General features: G+C 52.2%; 9 protein-coding genes across 9 annotated transcripts; 5 read left to right on the forward strand and 4 right to left on the reverse strand.

Moving 5' to 3' along the window:
* Positions 1-71: 71 nt before the first annotated feature.
* PG998_004951 (signal peptidase-like protein complex catalytic subunit SEC11) lies at positions 72-680 on the reverse strand (the record flags this gene model as incomplete). Its single annotated transcript, XM_066871769.1, has 2 exons — positions 72-425; positions 600-680. 2 exons carry the CDS (start codon positions 678-680, stop codon positions 72-74), a joined length of 435 nt encoding a protein of 144 aa, XP_066731866.1.
* An 892-nt stretch (positions 681-1572) lies between these two features.
* PG998_004952 (uncharacterized protein) lies at positions 1573-3849 on the forward strand (the record flags this gene model as incomplete). The annotated part of the gene is made up of 4 exons (XM_066871770.1): positions 1573-1745; positions 1813-1854; positions 1959-2570; positions 2778-3849. The coding sequence occupies 4 exons, from the start codon at positions 1573-1575 to the stop codon at positions 3847-3849; spliced, it is 1899 nt and encodes a 632-aa protein (XP_066731867.1).
* Positions 3850-4303: 454 nt separating this feature from the next.
* Positions 4304-4498, reverse strand: PG998_004953 (uncharacterized protein; the record flags this gene model as incomplete). Its single annotated transcript, XM_066871771.1, has 1 exon — positions 4304-4498. The coding sequence occupies one exon, from the start codon at positions 4496-4498 to the stop codon at positions 4304-4306; it is 195 nt and encodes a 64-aa protein (XP_066731868.1).
* A 416-nt stretch (positions 4499-4914) lies between these two features.
* PG998_004954 (uncharacterized protein) lies at positions 4915-5106 on the forward strand (the record flags this gene model as incomplete). The annotated part of the gene is made up of 1 exon (XM_066871772.1): positions 4915-5106. One exon carries the CDS (start codon positions 4915-4917, stop codon positions 5104-5106), a length of 192 nt encoding a protein of 63 aa, XP_066731869.1.
* Positions 5107-6429: 1323 nt separating this feature from the next.
* PG998_004955 (uncharacterized protein) lies at positions 6430-7589 on the forward strand (the record flags this gene model as incomplete). Its single annotated transcript, XM_066871773.1, has 3 exons — positions 6430-6533; positions 6609-6773; positions 6854-7589. The coding sequence occupies 3 exons, from the start codon at positions 6430-6432 to the stop codon at positions 7587-7589; spliced, it is 1005 nt and encodes a 334-aa protein (XP_066731870.1).
* Positions 7590-8420: 831 nt separating this feature from the next.
* PG998_004956 (uncharacterized protein) lies at positions 8421-9706 on the forward strand (the record flags this gene model as incomplete). Its single annotated transcript, XM_066871774.1, has 6 exons — positions 8421-8483; positions 8551-8769; positions 8834-9143; positions 9205-9389; positions 9447-9564; positions 9636-9706. 6 exons carry the CDS (start codon positions 8421-8423, stop codon positions 9704-9706), a joined length of 966 nt encoding a protein of 321 aa, XP_066731871.1.
* Positions 9707-11826: 2120 nt separating this feature from the next.
* Positions 11827-12672, forward strand: PG998_004957 (uncharacterized protein; the record flags this gene model as incomplete). Its single annotated transcript, XM_066871775.1, has 1 exon — positions 11827-12672. The coding sequence occupies one exon, from the start codon at positions 11827-11829 to the stop codon at positions 12670-12672; it is 846 nt and encodes a 281-aa protein (XP_066731872.1).
* A 1269-nt stretch (positions 12673-13941) lies between these two features.
* PG998_004958 (uncharacterized protein) lies at positions 13942-14704 on the reverse strand (the record flags this gene model as incomplete). The annotated part of the gene is made up of 3 exons (XM_066871776.1): positions 13942-14121; positions 14294-14478; positions 14578-14704. The coding sequence occupies 3 exons, from the start codon at positions 14702-14704 to the stop codon at positions 13942-13944; spliced, it is 492 nt and encodes a 163-aa protein (XP_066731873.1).
* Positions 14705-14786: 82 nt separating this feature from the next.
* On the reverse strand, positions 14787-15707 carry PG998_004959 (methyltransferase domain-containing protein; the record flags this gene model as incomplete). The annotated part of the gene is given in 4 exon segments (XM_066871777.1): positions 14787-15050; positions 15067-15381; positions 15393-15540; positions 15565-15707. 4 exon segments carry the CDS (start codon positions 15705-15707, stop codon positions 14787-14789), a joined length of 870 nt encoding a protein of 289 aa, XP_066731874.1.
* Between the last annotated feature and the right edge of the window lie 1848 nt (positions 15708-17555).

Consider the following 17555-nt stretch of genomic DNA (forward strand, 5'->3'; position numbering starts at 1 on the left):
TGTTTTTGCAAGCAGCATGTTTTTGCTTCCCGATCCTGGTTCCCCCATGCGTGTCCTGTACTTCCGAACCCTCATTCCCTCTGAAGAACGACCAGCAAACCCATGATGCCCAACATGACCGTCTTGAGCCAAGGGTGCTCGCTGAGCATGATGGTGACGTAGCCCACGAAGGGGATGTAGGCGAACACGCTGCCGATAATATCCTTTCGCTCCAGGTAGTCCTGCCCGCGGGCGTAGAGCTCCGTGTCGTCGGCGGCGTTGTTGTCGCCTTTGGTCAGAAGCTTGGCATGGTCGCCGACGCCGAACTTGCGCACCACGCGGTGCACGATGGGGATGTCCTTGTCCTTGACGTTGTACACGACGACCTCGCCCACGTCCGTCTCGGAGAGCAGGTTCCGGTTCCAGAGGAACAGGAGGTCGCCGCGCTGGAAGGCGGGCTCCATGGACCCGGACAGGACGACGACGATGGGCGAGGGGGGAGTCAGAGATCACCGAGAGGCCTTTCCACATCTGTTTGTTAGAGGCGGAAATTGTCAGCGGCCATGCTCTTGCTCGGTTGCGAAAGGGAATGCAGAATGCGAATTTGGGGAGGGGCCTACCATGAAGGCCGTGGAGAGAATAAGACCGAAGTTCAGCACTTGGGCGGCCAATTGCCGCGGGTTCTGGAGGCCGGCCAACATGTTGGGGGTTTGTTTCTGTGCGCTGCTCGTCTCCCGAACAAGGGGAGGGATGTGTGGTCGGTCGTGCTGGGTAGTTTGCGGAGGAGTATGGGTGGTTATGATTCAATACTGGAGCTCCCCGGCGATTGCCCAGATCTCGGAGGTGGTAATCTTATCGCAGGAGCTGTAGAGTGAGGTGTCCTTAGCAGCAGTGCTAGGCTGCTGAGCTGAGATGTCCGGTGCTAGAGAGCTGGCAGCTGGCAGCTGGCAGGATTTATTTGAGCGGCCCGAGCACGGTGGCTCCCGAAGCAACTGCCCTGGCAAGCTTAAACCGACGACCTATTACACCAGGTCAACAGTCGGGATTTTGGAAGCGAGCGTCGTGGACGAATTCGATTTGGTCGATGAACGTCAACACATGCCAGTTGCCCTGCGTAGATCGCTCCATGCATTCCCAGGGCATCATACACAGAGACTCATGGTCGGCAAGTTGGGTGCGAAGCAAAGCCCGCATTGGGTAATATGACTATCAGGGCGATCATCGCCAGAACCAGTGCCTGGTGGAAAGGTTGAGGTGGTGAGGCGGTGCAGCTGGTATGTCTATAATTAGATTGCCGTGGCATGTTTTGCGAAGATTGGAGAATATCATTGCCTTTATTATTGCGCCTGTTTTACACCGTAACAGTGCGCTGAAATCCCAACAGGACAGCGCCTCAAAAAGGCACGTGCTACCTACCTTCGGCGTAATCTGACATGATAAATGAGCCGCAGCGTTATCGGACATTTGATTTGGAAAGTTCAGTATTTCTACTCCCCAGGAAACTGAAAGATAGACAACGAGAATGTAACCTCCCACACATGCACAACTACCTGTTCCCCAACACACCAATGCTCACTCCAACGGCCATTCACAATGGCATGGCCCGCCCCCTCGGAAGAACTGGATTGCTACGATGATGTTCCCTCGATTGCAGCACCTTCCAGCTCGGCTTCGAATTCCAGAGATTATCCTCCTCTTCGTGCTTCTCAGCCTCGCCCTATTTCCTTGCTTCATATGGCTGTTAGAAGACATATCCAGCCACCAAGGTCTCATCTTGTCGATTAGGCAACTCGTCGATAAGACATCGGAGGCCATAGTTGATGTCCTTGACAGGATAACAGACGACATTGTTACCGGGCACGCCAACACCCCACTGTACGTAAAGGGACTAGAATCGGTTCGAGGTAAAGTAACACCCCTCGCCTATTTCACTCATGGAACTTACATTTGATACGACCAGGAACTTGCACAGTCAACAGGCCTCCAAAGCAGCCTGGCTCGCACTATACTCATCTAGAGGTTGACGAAATTAGACTATTGATCCTCGGGCCAGGAAAGGCAGACTCGCCACTTGAGTGTGAACTCACAGTCCACAAGCGCACTCATCGATTCGTATACGAGGCACTGTCGTACGCATGGGGCGACTCCACCAAGAGCAAACAGATTGTGCACAATGGATTTCTTCTACAAGTCACGGAGAGTCTGCACTCTGCGCTGGGTCATCTACGATCTCCCACAGAGAGTCGTAGGATCTGGGTGGATGCCGTTTGTATTGACCAGGACGATGCTGCGGAGAAGGCTCATCAGATCAGCCTCATGAATACGATATACTCGGAAGCCGAAAGGGTATTGGTCTGGCTAGGGCCAAGTGCCCCTGAAAGTAGACCCGTTTTCAGTCTGGTCAACCGAGTCGTTCGCCTCAACAGCCAAAGTTCCTATTGGAGCTTACTTGGAAGTCTGGACGCTTCTTGCCCAAACCACATCGTACCTGACTATGTTGACTTTTCACCCTCGAATGAGCTACAGAAGCTTTCAACACAAGATCTGAATCCGTTGATGACGATGCTGGAGCTACCTTGGTTCACAAGGCTGTGGGTATATCAAGGCAAGTCCAAAGTTCGAGATCTGATCCTTGGGTTCTTTTGAAGTGTAAAGGACACACTTATCCCCATGTCATTTGAATCCACTTCAACTATACCACTATAGCGCTCACGCTAACATGAAACAACCGTCAAAGAGGTGGCTCTAGCCAGACAAGTACGGGTACTCTGGGGCAAAACGGCAATGCCATGGGAAAGGCTGGCGCAATGTGTCACGCATCTCAACCGCAAGGGTGTATTCCTAGAGCATGGCAGAGAAAACGCCCTTGCGGGTGCCAAGGCTGTGGTCGAAATGGAAAAGGTACGACGGCGCTCCAAGAACGACATCTCACGGGATCTTCTTTCTCTGCTCCTGGCTACCAGCGGAGCACGATGCACGGATCCCAGAGACAAATTATACGCTATCCTCAACCTCGTAACAGACCAGGAAGGTCCCCTGCTGTCTAGTCGAACGCTTCGTGTGGAAGTGGATTATGAAGCCGAGGCCGGCGAAGTGTACCAGCGATTCGCAGCAGCCTGTATCTCCATGGGGGATCTCCGGGTGTTGTCCTGTGTTTCTCCGCATCGATGTTCAGCCTCGAACCACATGGAGAATATACCGTCGTGGGTTCCTGACTGGACTGCTATTGACAATGATACGCCATTTGTTCTTTTAAACCAAACGACAGCGTTCCCGACGAGTGACCGCTTGTACTCAGAAAGACTTCCCGAGATCACGGAAGAAGGTATACTGCTTCTTCCCTGCGTCACAATTGACTATGTCCAAGGTGTAGTTCCGACAACATCTTTCGCGAAAACGCCGCTGGTCAAGCCATGGTCACCGGCTGATTACGAATCACTACAGAGGACATTAGAATGGCTCAGGGCCAGCCATGACTTGGTACAATCCCAGGCAAACAAGACTTTGGACGAAATGCTGGTATATGAGGCCCTGGGCATGGCAGTTACAGCCAGTCTGACAGGTAACTGCCAGCCTGTTGCTACAGATCGATATTACCCATGGCTATTGCAGTATGTGGAATTCCTGGAAGCAACAACCGACAATTTCTTGACTGACCAGCTCCCTCAAGAGGAACGCCAAGACGCACGACTCCCCCTGGAACTTATACTCAGTAAAGGCGATGCTGTACCACCGTCATCATTATCAAAGAGGAACACACCCACATCCATGTTTTCGACAACCATCACTACCACTACCAGCAAGCTTTTGGCTGCCATAGAGGCATCCATCTACATGTGGTCCTCGAAACGACTGTTGGGGGTCACGTAGCTTGGCAGGGTTGTCCTCGTGCCCAAGGGGACCCGAGAGGGCGACAGAATCGTGCTACCCACGGGCTCGTCCATGCCGCTTGTTCTGCGCTATGATGAGGAAAGGGAGCTCTATACGCTGCTAGGAGAGGCCTTCGTCCACGACATCATGAATGGCGACCTGGTTCGACGTTTTAAAGACACGCATACTGCAATGGAGGATTGCCCATATTACGCCACGCTGGCAATTTGTTAGGGCAGTACTGGTATGGAAATAATATGTTGCTAATTCAGTTTAGATTTTGCTTTCCTCGTTCACCTTTACAAGTTATAGTAGAACCATCTTATATCGGTTTCACTTTTGAAAGAGAACATTGTACATGAACTAGCTTGTAGTAATTCAGCGTTCGCTTGAGTACGTACACGATGTCTATATGCTAAGATTAGGTGGGTTATACATATCCTGCGCATAGATCTCAAAAGGAGCTCCATAGATCTGTCAACCAAGGCCCATCCGAGATGCTCAACATCGAACTTTCCGGTATAAGCTGGCCCTGTTCAATATCGATAGTCCCGGTGCGGTTGTAATCTCCATCCGCGTTATCGTTAGGCTTCTCCTCCTCTAGTGCGGCGGCACCAGTTAATAAGGTATCTAGCGTCATCTCGGCCATGACCAGAGCCTTTATGGCCCGCAAAAGATCAGTCGTCTTGAAGAAAAGACCTCACCGCGAGCCACCCTTTACATCCTTCATGCCCACCACTGAAGCTACGCTCTCCACTATCTCGCAAGAGCGATCCAGTGCCGCATACACGTCGGCCCACCGCAGTACTTCTGCCTGTCTTCCAAGGACAAAATGATCAATATCGAATTTCTGAAGGTGTTTAGAAGCGAAATCCAGCGACGCTAACGCCGACAATGATAATGCGAGAAGGGCGTTTAGCTTGGGTGCTTGAGCAGGTTATTGCTTGAGATTTTGGAATCCGGCAAAATCGACACCAAGAGCAGCAAGTACAACAAGTGTTTGAACCCAGTTGGCTTTGGGATTAGAAGATACGTGTGTAGTTATATGCTTCATTTGATTTCGTTATGAACTATGTTTGGACACCCCCTGGCACGTTTGGCTTCGATGCCAAGGCCGCGGTGGATATTCAGGGGCTGCGGACCAACTCCGTGGTGTTCGGCAACCATCTCGGACGACGGTCTCCCACGTTCCCGAGTCACCCCCAGGCCAGCCAACGAGAAATTCCTCTGTTTCCCTTCCTGGACCTGGCCCACTAAGAAACCCGACGCTTATGCATGTGCCACGAAATAGTTAGATGAAGCAATATCACAATCCCTTCGCACATCGCTCCTACATTTATACACACTACAATATGACAATGATTGTAAGAACTGTTAACTAACGCAGCTAGTAGTACGGTCTTGGTTGACTACTTGAGTGGTCAGTCAAAATGGAGAAAGATAAGAGAGAACAGTGAATATTTGTTTCCCCTTATCGAGATATGGCTATTATGGGTATGGATTATTATAGTGTAGTTTGATTGGTCAGCTTCATTGCAGCGAAATCCATACCTGGTTGTAGCTGGTGGGCGTTGTAGGTCTCATGATGTTCTCTTCGCCCTTAAGGGCATTGATAATACCAGAAACCAATTACTCATGATGCTCTCTTCGTCATCCTCTTTTCTGGTTACTCACCAAATACAGATCTACAAGGCACCCTCGAGTCCGTCGATGATTTCGAGCCCAAGCTCAGATTCAAGTTGAGCAGTAGCCATATCGTACATGACTATGCTCTTTACGTAAGATACTATGTCTTATCTTTTTAATAATATAACTGTAAACATAATAAAGATGCTATCTTACTCGATGTAGAGCTTTTTCGCTATTCGAGGTGTGGTCTCTCATCCGAATCTTCCCAAGAGTTGGCAGGATTCACGCACCTTATAGCGCATTTGGCGTCCGAGGCATTATTTCGGCGAGATATTGGCCCAAACTGAATTTATCCAGTAAAGGGGTTGGCACAAACACCAGTAGAGTGCGGTAGAGTCACAGGCAGCACTGATCTAGTGATCTTATTTAAATGGCTCGTCTATCACGAGGCCTTTTGGACACAAGCATGGGGGACAGTTGTCAGGAGTCCAGGCTTTGGGAGAAAAGACTTCCGTTTGCTGATTTGCCTTCTCTCGAAAGGCTCGCCTCTGTATAAATGGAGCCATTCCAAGTGCCGGGTGTATCCAATTTGGGTAATTGATATTGCATGTATGTCAGTTGTATAGATATGGCCCGTAACTGGCTGTCCCCAACAGGGCCTGACAGACATGCAACCAATCATAGTCTTCCCTCAATGCAAACTATGGCCCAGACGCCGGGCCGGACTGTAAGATTCTATCAGTTGTATGTACATGGCCGTCGGCAATTCGGAGCAACCCACAGTAGACGGGCCTATACAGGTATGATAAATCGGTGATGCTTCCTTCTCCAGATCCCTTTTCTGGCAGATTCCAACTTTGGATCTCAGGCAACGATTGCTGGCTTTTTCGAACCCCCTACTACATCTGCAATACTAATCTACGGTGCTCATTGTATCATTGGTGTGGCAAGATGCGTTTCCTCCTATTAGCGGCCGCGGCCATCGCACCGGCTGTTGAAGCAGCTGCTACTCTGCGTTTCTCCTGCTCTGAGCTGGTGGTTGAACGGCTTGACCCGTAAGATATCATACAACCCACAAGAAACCATAACAGAGCGTTTTGGGCTGTAGTTAGCTTACTGCCTCTATACAGTCTCGTTAACTCCGGCATGTCACCATCGCCTCATCTGCACCAGGTCGTCGGAGGCAACACCTTCAATGCCACCATGTTAGAAGACATACCATCATTAGCAACATGCACCAGTTGCACCCCGACGGAGGACTTCTCCAATTATTGGACAGCGACCCTGTTCTTCCGGTACGCATATATCTATTCATATGAAACCCATCCTTGTTTATTATGGGTCAAAAGATTAATGCCCCTTTTCCAACTCATAGCGCGCGCAACGGAACCTTCCACCGCGTGAACACTTTCGGCAACGAACTTGGCTTCACCTCGGCGCACGGGGGGCAGACAGTCTACTACCTTTCCTCGGGCAAAGTGACGGCCTTCAAGCCCGGGTTCCGCATGACCGTGGGCGACCCAACCTTCCGAACCGCGAAGCAGCTGCAGGCCAAGTACAAGTACATGGACTTCACATGCTTGGCGACGCCGATGACTAGGGGCGGGCAAACCCTCAACTTTCCTAATAAGCCTTGTGCCGCCGGCATCATGATCAGCCTAAGGTTCCCAACGTGCTGGGACGGTACCAATGTCGACAGTCCCGATCACCAGAGCCACGTCGCGTATCCGGCCGGCAACCGATGTCCGTCGACGCACCCCGTGACAATCCCGCAAGTGTTTTATGAGACGTACTGGGACACGCGACCCTTCAACGACAAATCGCAGTGGCCAGCCGACGGATCACAGCCCTTTGTCTGGTCCTTCGGGGACGCCACGGGCTACGGGATTCACGGCGATTATGTGTTCGGGTGGAAGGGCGATGCGTTGCAGCGCGCCATGGATACCAACTGCAACTCGGATCTCTTCGCCAACCGTATCAACTGCCCCACGCTCAAGACCCAGTCGCTCGACCAGGCCAACAAGTGCACCATGAAGCCCAGCGTCAAGGAGAACTTGGACGGCTGGCTCACGGAGCTGCCGGGGGCATGCCCGTTATGTAAGACCGTGTGATGCCGGGGTGCCACCTGAAGGAAGGGTGTTTATCTGCTTGCTCGTGAAGACAACGAAAAAGGGACGCACGCATGCGCTGACCGAGACAGGGTCCAGGCCTAACGTATGAGTACATGGAGATTCGATTTTGCTGGAGGTTTGCAGTTGATTTTGCGTAATATGTTACGGTCCACACATTTGCCCCTGTGCTTGCCATTGCCGCCTTTCTGGTAGTTGATGTCGGCCTCGATGCCATAAGTCGCACGTCTTTCGACAAACATTGACAGCAGGCGCAACATGATTGTGGCTCGAGCGACATATGGATTAGTGATCGGCTTGGGTGATGGAATCTGATGTGATGCTATGTCGAAACTACACTGAAGACGGGACGTGGTCAAGAATGGAGCTCAGTTATGTATCTGGGTAGGAACACGTCAGATTTGTTTACGTATTTCAACCCTGTGAGTGGCTCCTTCCGAGAAACATGCAGTCGCAGACAAGTAAGCACTCGCCCCCTGCGCTCCCTGCTTGGGAAGTTGGCAATCCACACGTATATGTTCGTGTGCTCGCTCCTTCCCCTTGACATTGGCAACGGCTTCTTCACCAAGTATTCCACATGTGCTCAGTCCACAACCTTTCACAACATCAACCTTCGCTCGCAGTCCTGTCCATCCTGCTTCTCTCTTGTTTTCAATCTCCCAGCCTTTGCATACACTTATCCGATCACCATCTCGGCTACCAGCCTGAAAACTCACCTACAAAGCATTTGCACTCTTCGTTTTGGACCGTCATCCTTTTCCAGTAGGCTTCTCGCGTGTTATCCCGGCTTCTTATTTTCTTCTACCTGCGAACATGCCGGGCGTCACCACACCGCTTCTTCCGGGCCCGCCCACCACGGCTTCGTCTGACAGTCATGTAAGACATGTCGTTGATCGCTCGCGAAGTCGATAGTATGCTACTAACTGCTCTGTTGTTGGTGCAGCCTATCTTCCTCCGAGCTTGTCACTCGCCATGGCGATGGATCAACCAAAGTGTTTTGACTCTGATCCGTTTTGTTGTTTCGGCCTACCTTCTCACTGTGCTGGGTATCTCTACCAAATACAAGCTCGAAATGGAGGATGACCACACCAGATGGCGTATCCCTTTTCAATTCTCCTTTGTATCATTCATACTCCTATTGGTGTACAATCTTCTGGTCACGGTACGTCTGAACTACTAGGCGATTGAGACGCACGCGAATTGGGCGTTGCTAACATACGCAACAGGCATGGACATTCATGCACCTCATCCTACCCAAGGAACTACCCGAAGATCCTGCCGAGTGCCATGGCCACCAGTTTCGCAATAGGCTCATCAACGCCTTCTTGCCCCCGAGCCGCACTCGCTACGGGAACCACACCCATCCGCTTTGGTTCTCTTTGCTCTACACGATTTCGCATGTCTTCGTTTTCATGAACTCCATTATATACTGGGCAGTCCTCGTGCCGGCCGGCCACGGAGGTTTCAAGCCACCCAAGGTTCCTCATCATCACCCGCATGCGCCTGATAACTCAACGGTCGCTGGGTATGATCCTCGTGAGTAGCCCTTGCAGTAACGCCCAAGGGGACACGAGAGTTATACTGACACCCTCTGAAGACAAGGGTCTCTTCGATGAAGGTCACCTCAAGTCCTTCAGCATCATCAATGTTTGGTCCATTACATCTGTGATTGCCCTTCTAGAGATACTCCTGTTCAACAGCATCAGGCGCCAGGCAGTCAGTGATCCCTCAGCTGATGCCCGATATGCAGCCAGGCTAACATATCACTCTCTACAGCCGATTGTAGGACATGTTGCCGGCACGATCTTTGCCAGCAGTGGCTACATTGCTTGGGCTTAGTTAGGCAAGCTTGTCACGGGTCACGCGGGCCTCTTCTTCCTGGACCCCGAGCTTATGGGAGATGTACACGGAGCAGCACTTGCCGCCAGCATTCTATTTGTCACGCTTGCTCCCGGAAGTGAGTACCCACTCGCCGTTGATGTGTGAGAAGAGTATACTCGCTCGAGCATGTACTGACGTGTTGGGTAGTCTTTTCATACATGTACGGCCTCATCGCTATGCGTGAGAGCATGACGGCTGTGCACGAGACTTCGCAATAGGTACACGCACCTGTACATGCATGAGGACTATCTGTGCCTGACTTGTCCGGGTTGGGCAAGCAAACTGCCGCGCGAGCCTGATGGTAGGTTCTGGAAATTGGTCATCCCGAAATAGAATCGTTCGAGTTGGAGATGGGTGATTGGGAGAACTATGGCCCTGCCAAGAGGCGGTGTCGAGTATTCCTGATACAGGGACAAGAAAATAACGCAGGGGAGAAGTGAAGTTTGTACCTAGGTATCGATGGCCAGTATCTTGGTCAAGCCATGTTGGAGAGGGGTTCGGAAGTATTATTAAGCCGGAGGGGTATAGAGAAGGGGGACAGCTGAACAGACTGAATAACAGCATTATGCAATCGAAACTGGCACAGTGCCATGACTGTATTGGCGCCGTCGGAAAGCAGACCGTCGCATTGTACAACACAGCTGCCCAGGGGTAATGTCGGAGATGAAGCATACGATGCGCTGTTGTGAGTTCTAGATGCAGCTCTAGTGGGAGATGAAGAGAGGAGGTGGTTTGGGGAGTCCCACCATCTGCTTCTTGCAGTTAGGGGGATTTGACCGCTGAAAAAGTAGCCCACTAGCCCACCACAGGTGACGTCGGATTTGGTGGAATGGGCAGACCTGACCAAGGACCGGAACTCGGGACTGGAAATGATCCTGATGGTTCTTCACATCTTGTGCAAAACGTTGTGACGGGAATAGCTCCGATTGTACGGGGTACCGCCAGAGGGTACCGCCAGGAGGAGGTACCGCCTCACTTTGCCTGTGCTGCTTATCCCTTATCTCTGTGCTGGCTGGTCGTTCTCGGTGATACCCAATTGAGCTTGGAACGCGCTGTGGATGAGGTGCAGTCTGCACATGATCTTGTTGAGGACCTCAGTTGGGACCTCGATTGGGACCTCGATTGGGAGGCCCATTGATCGATACCTTGGTACTTGCTTTGGACGGAGGAGGCAGTGCACCTCTCGCTGCCTCTCTCTGTTCATGTTCATGTTCTGCTGTACCACACAGCGCTTGCCACGAATGCAGTCAGCAGCCTTTCCGATGCTCTGATTCGACAATCCCTATGCGCCCGGAATGTCTATCACTCTTCTCTCTCTCACTCTCTCTTGTCTCTCTCCCCTCGCACGCTATTACTACCTTATCGGTGCCTTATCGGCCGGTCAGAAAGTGGCCGGGCGTACGATAGACGGGATTCTTGTTGCAGCCTGTTTCACACAGCAACGCAACCTCACGTGCTGGTTGCCCAGTTGCGCTGTGCTGGGTGGTCGGGCTAGAATCGGGTTGCAGTTTTCTATTCTCTGGAAGCCTGGCCGGCGGCTGCACTGTCCTATCCGATTCCTAGGTGCCCCAAGCAAAGTAGGTATGGCGACTGGCTGTTCTTCACGACATGACTGATGGACTGAGCGCTCGACCGATTCGATTGATCAAATTCTTGGTTAGGTCGCATTGAGGCCATCCCTGTCCCGAGTCTTCTTCTCCTCTTCTTAGAATCAGGCCGAGTGAGGTTCACAAGTATTCACGGTACATGGTGTGCTACATGGTAGCGACGGGTGACGATAGGTGGCTGGGGGGGGGCGTGGGAGATGGACGAATAAGCAGGCGTTCCCTCGCGATACTAGCTTAGATATAGCGGCACTTCCTGGGGCGTCTGTGGGCGAAAAGGCTCCAACAATAGTGGCCGGTATAAGAATATCGTGCACCCCCCTCCATTCCTACCCCCCTTCCTTTCGTTCTCCCTCCCCACACACAAAACCAACAGGGTGTCGCAAAGCTTCAGGATATCTCCAGATTCATTCGTTTACTCCCGAATCGTTCTCTGGGGATAGACCGCCCCGGACCCCTCTCAATCTCTATTTTTGTGCGTCAACTCACCTTCCACTCTCTAGTCGCATCCGGTATCCTCTTTCCGGGACAACACATCACACTCATTTCGTCATTCTCTAAGCCAATTATAAAGAGGAACCAATCCCGCGTCGAGAGCTCGGATAGAAGAACCGTATTCACTTACGCTCTTCCGGTGCCGCATCTCTTGTCGCCGGTTTCTTATATTGTCATCTCGAACCACTATCACGTCTTCCTCTCCCTTCCCGATCTCTACCCTACCACCAACCGCCATCATGTTCAAGCGTTCGTTCCGGTCCCAGGACCGCGTCGAGAAGGCGGCGAGGTTGAAGAAGTCGACCCCCGTTCGAAGTGACCCCCAGAAGGTGTCGAAATTGCAACAGTCGCTCGCTGAGGAGGCCACTCCCAACAAGAGGTCTCTCAACTCGCCCATTGTCACCCTGACCGTGGGCCGCGAGGGGCGGCTGTTTGCGGCGCACGAGGAGGTCCTGGCCCAATCGCCCTTTTTCGAGCGCGAGTGCCGGGGCCAGTACCTCCACGCGCAGAGTAAGAGGATATCACTGCCAGACGAAGAACCCGAGATCTTCTCGGCCGTGCTCGAGTACCTCTACAAGGGTGACTACTACCCCCGCTTGTTGCACAACAAGCACCGCAACACTTGGGAGCTCGAGGACACCAACACGGCCGCGGGACGATCTCCCAACCCATCATCCGAAAACGGAGGTGGTCGCGGAGCCAACGAGGCCACAATCTACATCTCCAGCGTGGGCCAGCCCTTACTGAGGGACACGGTCGTGTACTGCGCCGCGGACCGGTACGGGCTCGAGGAGCTCAAGCGGTTGTCCCTGCGCAAGCAGGGCCTACAGAGCGGCATCGACGTCGCAACCATCCTGCGGTCGGCGAACTACGCCTACGACCACACGCCGGACTCGGACTCGCGCCTCCGCGCTCACTACCTCGCCCTGATCATCCGGTGTCGCAAGACATTCAAGAGGAGCGGGACCATGCAGGCTGAAATGGAGAAGGGCGGTAAGCTTTTCTTTGACCTGTTCGTGGCCATGTGCAACCACCTCGACGACGTCGTGGAAATGAGCAATGCTCGGACCCCGAAGACGGTCTGAAGAGGCTTGGGTTGAGCACTATGGATTCTACCATGGGCACGCATTTGTCAACTCAACTCTGGGGTCAACAATTGTCTTGTTTGATTTTTCCTGGCGTTTTGCGGCTCGGGCGAAGAACCACGGGATTTGCTACGAGGGTCTACCGCGATGATTTACCTTTCTTGTCTTTTCTCCGCCACTCATACTACTCTCCCAGTCAGAACACATCAGATTGGAAACCCATTTGGGAGAAACCAAAAAAAACTCCACTTCTCGTCGAGGTTGGCCACCCGGTTTGATGTTGTTTCCTGGGAGAGTCGGGGCATGAACTGCACTTGAAGTTTCTCCTCGCCCCTTCGTCGTCCCCACGTTCTAATGAACCCAGTCGCAACTCCATGATGATTTCAACATCCATATACCCCGTTGGGAAATCTGGAGCTTCTGGGACGACTTTTTTGTTTTTGTTTTGGAACAGTACGCGCATCGCGGCTTTGTACCGGATACAACGAAACGGACAAAAAAACTTGATACCCAACCAAAAGGTCGACAGATTGAGAAGAGCTTACGACCGAAGAAAGTTTTGTCTTTTGAACTGCGTTGCTTTTTTGATTCAACCCGTCGGCGCGCTGTCAATGCGACTGCCGCCCCCTCTCCCAGTTGGAGAGGGCGCGAGTGTGTCGCTCCGCGCCGCGGCTGGAGGCAAGCGTGGAGGACGATTGGACCAACAGGTTGGCGCGACCTCTTCGCTGCCTAACAAACATCTCCTATCTCATCAAGGAAATCGGAAATTTGTCAAGGAGCCTGAAGTCTGACCTTCAACCCCTGGGGGAAGAGGGCGGACGGAAGGCGAGAAGGAAATCAGCCTGCATTCTTGTTGGGGTCCCCGCTATTGCGAAAGCGGGAGTATTTGGGGGGGAACCTTAGTTAGTCTAGACGGCTGTCTGAAGGCCTATACCCCTCGGGAACCTGTCACTGTCCCTAGAGGACGTGTGATGTATGGTCTTCCCGGCTTAAGCCCTCGTCAGGGCGAGGTTAATGAGAAATTCGGCCACCTCAACCAAAACACTGCAGACTACTCGTGCTTGATTGTGAATGCCAATCCTACATTGCATAAGACCGTGATGACATAATCATTCTAGGGGACAGGATTGGGTCTCGACGTCTTTGAGCGAGACTTGCGGCCGTTGCCGTGTCCTGACCGTCTGTTACTCACACACGACCAGCACGAGCGACGACGGCAATGCATCCGCGATGCGTCACGGAACAGACCGATGAAGGCCGGTCGCGGATTCAACAGTCATTCCTGGCCTGGTGTTGAGTCTTCTCGTTCTTCTCCACTGCCCAGGCGTGCGGTTTGCGCGCATACACGACGTAGCTGATCGTCGTTAGCTTCAGACCGTATTCCGATCCCAGGGTTTTCTTCAGCGGCAGCGCGTCCATCCACGTCGATCTCCTTGGTGGGGCAGCAAACTACAGGCCCAACTCTGCCCCTCTTGTTCTTCTTCGCTCCCCCTCACCTCACCTCTCCTTGCTTGGCCCCTTGTCTCTCGCTCTCGCTCCCCCCCGCCACGTCACTTATCGGCTTATCACCTGAAATTGGAACGGCATGGAACATGGAACACGAGCTTGGGGTACAACTCACACTGGATGGAAGATTTCGCACGAGGGGGTCCCCGGCGTCCCGTCTCAGCTCTGCGATCAGGGACTCTTCCTCCTCGGCGCCCAGCCCTGCGAACCCCAGTGCCTTCCAGCTGAAACCCCGCGCGCCCTCGGTCAGGTTCACGAGCGCGTACTGGCCCAGGCGGCCAAGGGACAGTGGAAGATTTGCTCGTTGATGTCGACAACTACATTCACTCTTTGTTAGTCTTGTAGTCGGCCGTCCATTTGAAGGGTCAGTAGGTCCAGCACGGCATGTACTCTACTTACAGCCAACGTCGGCTAGCCAGGTCTTGTAGTTACGCGGGCATAGCATTTGGCGCCCAATTTTGGACATTCCTTTCCAGAATGAGGCCAAGAAACTCTGGACGGTGAACCTGGGATTGGACGCTGCCATTATTGCTGATATACCTTGCGTCCGCTCTCTCGATGTTCATATTCAATTGCAATCAAAACGCCTATTTTTTGTGAACAACTTCCTATACTCTTTCGTGTCTTCCCTTACGCGACATAGGATCGATATACAGGCCGCAGTACTCGATCCAGCTGCCGGGCCGTATGCTGTCGAAGGCGTCGCGCATGACGGCCTGGTTGTCGGCAAAGCAGGTGAAGACCATGCGCAGGTGCACGTAGTCGAGCAGCGTCTTGACGCCGGTCTGGAGTGTCCGGTAGAGCCACTCCCCTTCGGCGTCGTCCATGACGAACTCGCAGTTCTGCGCCCGGGGTGCTCCTGGGCTGCAACGCTGTCAGTCAACCCACGCCGATCCAATTGACTACCGTCCTCGACGATTCTTTCTGTTTGGGGTGTTTGTTTGCTTGCACCCACGAGCTGGATAGGATGTGTCGCCGATCAGGTCGGTACGTACCGAATTGGATTGGCCAGGTCCTTGTCCCCGTCGCGATGTTCATCACGTACTCCGGGTCATGATTCAAGGGTGCATGCGCGAGCTTGCCCCCCGTCACCATCATGAGCATTGCATGTTGCAAGTCTATGCAATCTTGCTCGGCCTGTGGCAATTGATATCGATGCCAGCCACCTTGGCTCCAGTCGGCGGCCGTGGGGGAGGCGTAAGACTGAGGCTTACAATAACGTTAGGCAGGACATGTTTCCCCTTCTTGTACCCGTGGAAGAACCGGTCCGAGTCGTCAAAGACAGAGTCGGGCACCACGATGTTACCGGCATCAGGATGCTTGTGTGTTGCGAGTGAATTCCGTCGCCGCTGGTGAAAGAGCCTACAGACTGACGGCCCCTAGAACGATCTCCGTCGCTGGTGGCGCCGTCCTGAAAGCGTTCGGGCTGCTAATAGGGCAACATCAGGCGGCGGCGGCGGCGGCGGCAATAATGTGGCATCATAAGCACCATCACCGTGTTCTTTGGTGTTGGCGTCGGTGGGGTCCATGTACGGCGCAATCGGGTATGTGTAATGGCACCTACAAAAAGGAAGTAGGCAACATGGCTCAACCACCAATTAAAGTCTTGATAGGGCAATGGGTAGGATATCACAGAACTTTCCTCAAGATACAGTAGAAAGAAAGGAATGCCTTCATAGTCCTGCAATGTGCAGCTGCGGCTTACTATTGCTGCTTCAACTGAGACTGAGCATACCGTGTGGTGTGATGGAAATCGCTCCGGCGCCAGGTTGGATGCGCCGAACATTTCGTCTGGCACCATCGGATCAGTACCATCACGAATACCCGAGAAGGACCAGCCCCTAGCCTCTTCATCTCGTTCTCTCCCAAGCACACAGAGGAAGTACTCATTTACATCATCCGGATATGTGGTGCCCTTGTCGACAAGGTGGCCGATGGGAAAAGTATGTCATCATTCCCCATCCTCGGCTCAAGCAAGACGCTCTCATCTAGTTGGCTTGCTCCCGAGCGACTGGTTCTCATTGGGGTGCGTGTAAGCCTCTACGATGCCCATCCTAGCTGTGAGTGGGAGGGGTAGGGGACGGGATTCTTTCTCGCGTCTTAATATACACCATGCCGAGAATCTGGATAAATTACGTTTTCTTTTCCTCTGACCTAACATTTTCACAAAGGGGCGAGACGCCGCCGCCTACTACAAAAAGCCAGTTTTTGGTTACGACGAGCTTTATTTTGGAATCATATGAAGTCTATTCAGTACCTGTTTCTTGAGTACGTCCATTCGTCGGTTGTCTTGGAATCGATGTCGTCTATCTACTATTTGCTTGACATGGACGTCATGAAGAACATTTCGCCGTGATATTAGGGGGGTCGTTATCGAGGTCATCGACGGTCAAAAGCATATCGAATACTAATAGGTCCTTCCATATAGACATGAGCATAGAAATGGCACAGAACTACATCATTCGTGATACCTTGGTCGGTGGACCACCGGCGTTTACTTCATAATGATATGAGTCTAAGGACCGCTTCGGCAAGCTGCAAGACGTAGGCCAAACAAAAGCCTATGCACTAGGCAAATGGGAATATATAGAAACAGTAAGTATCCTTATTTCCTCTCCTGGGCACATTCCTGGACCGGATCCTGCCTATTAAGAGCAAGCACACATTTTATCGATCGTCCTCACTTGGCTAGGCTATACCAAATTCCTTTGCTGCTTTGACAAACGTTGCTGGGCGTTAGATGTTTCTATATATCTAAGCATGGTATCTGTATTTACATATCACGAAGCTCAGCGCGTAGACTCGCTGTGGTGTGATGTTCAGCCCCCTATACTTCCCCCGGTTTTTATTAAGACAGATACTCTCAGCGGATTGCACATTATTGTATCCCTGTCCTTTCGATTCATGCCTACTGCCTCAAATATATCACATGAATATCATATTCGGCTTGGTAAAAGAATTTGGTTACAGCTGGTTGGACTGGTCCGCGTCGCTACAGAACGTGGTGGAAGCTTTCAAAATATTCAATGTTAGTATTCATGAGATGTCCTTCATCGGCTTGATTCATCTTTGAACAATGGTCTCAGAGCACATGTACTGTGACTATCAACGGGCATTGGAACGGGATGGCGTCATCATACACACCATATAAGCCTTTATTATACTCGAGACCTACATAAATACCATCATATTCCGCCAACGCGAAAGGGCTGTTCGACGCATGACCCGGATCCGATGTCTCGGATTGAAAGGGGGAAGGGCAAAAGGAAAGGAGGAAGTGAAGGGTGCGTGTCACTATGCGGACGCCCGAAGTAGGTAAATTGTAGCAGTCCCAGCCAATGGCCCCTAGGCGAAGCGACCGATGTACTCCGATTCGT

This window comes from Apiospora kogelbergensis (assembly GCF_038363985.1).
Source record: "Apiospora kogelbergensis strain CBS 113332 chromosome Unknown utg000003l_segment0_segment0, whole genome shotgun sequence".
Lineage (NCBI taxonomy): Eukaryota > Fungi > Ascomycota > Sordariomycetes > Amphisphaeriales > Apiosporaceae > Apiospora > Apiospora kogelbergensis.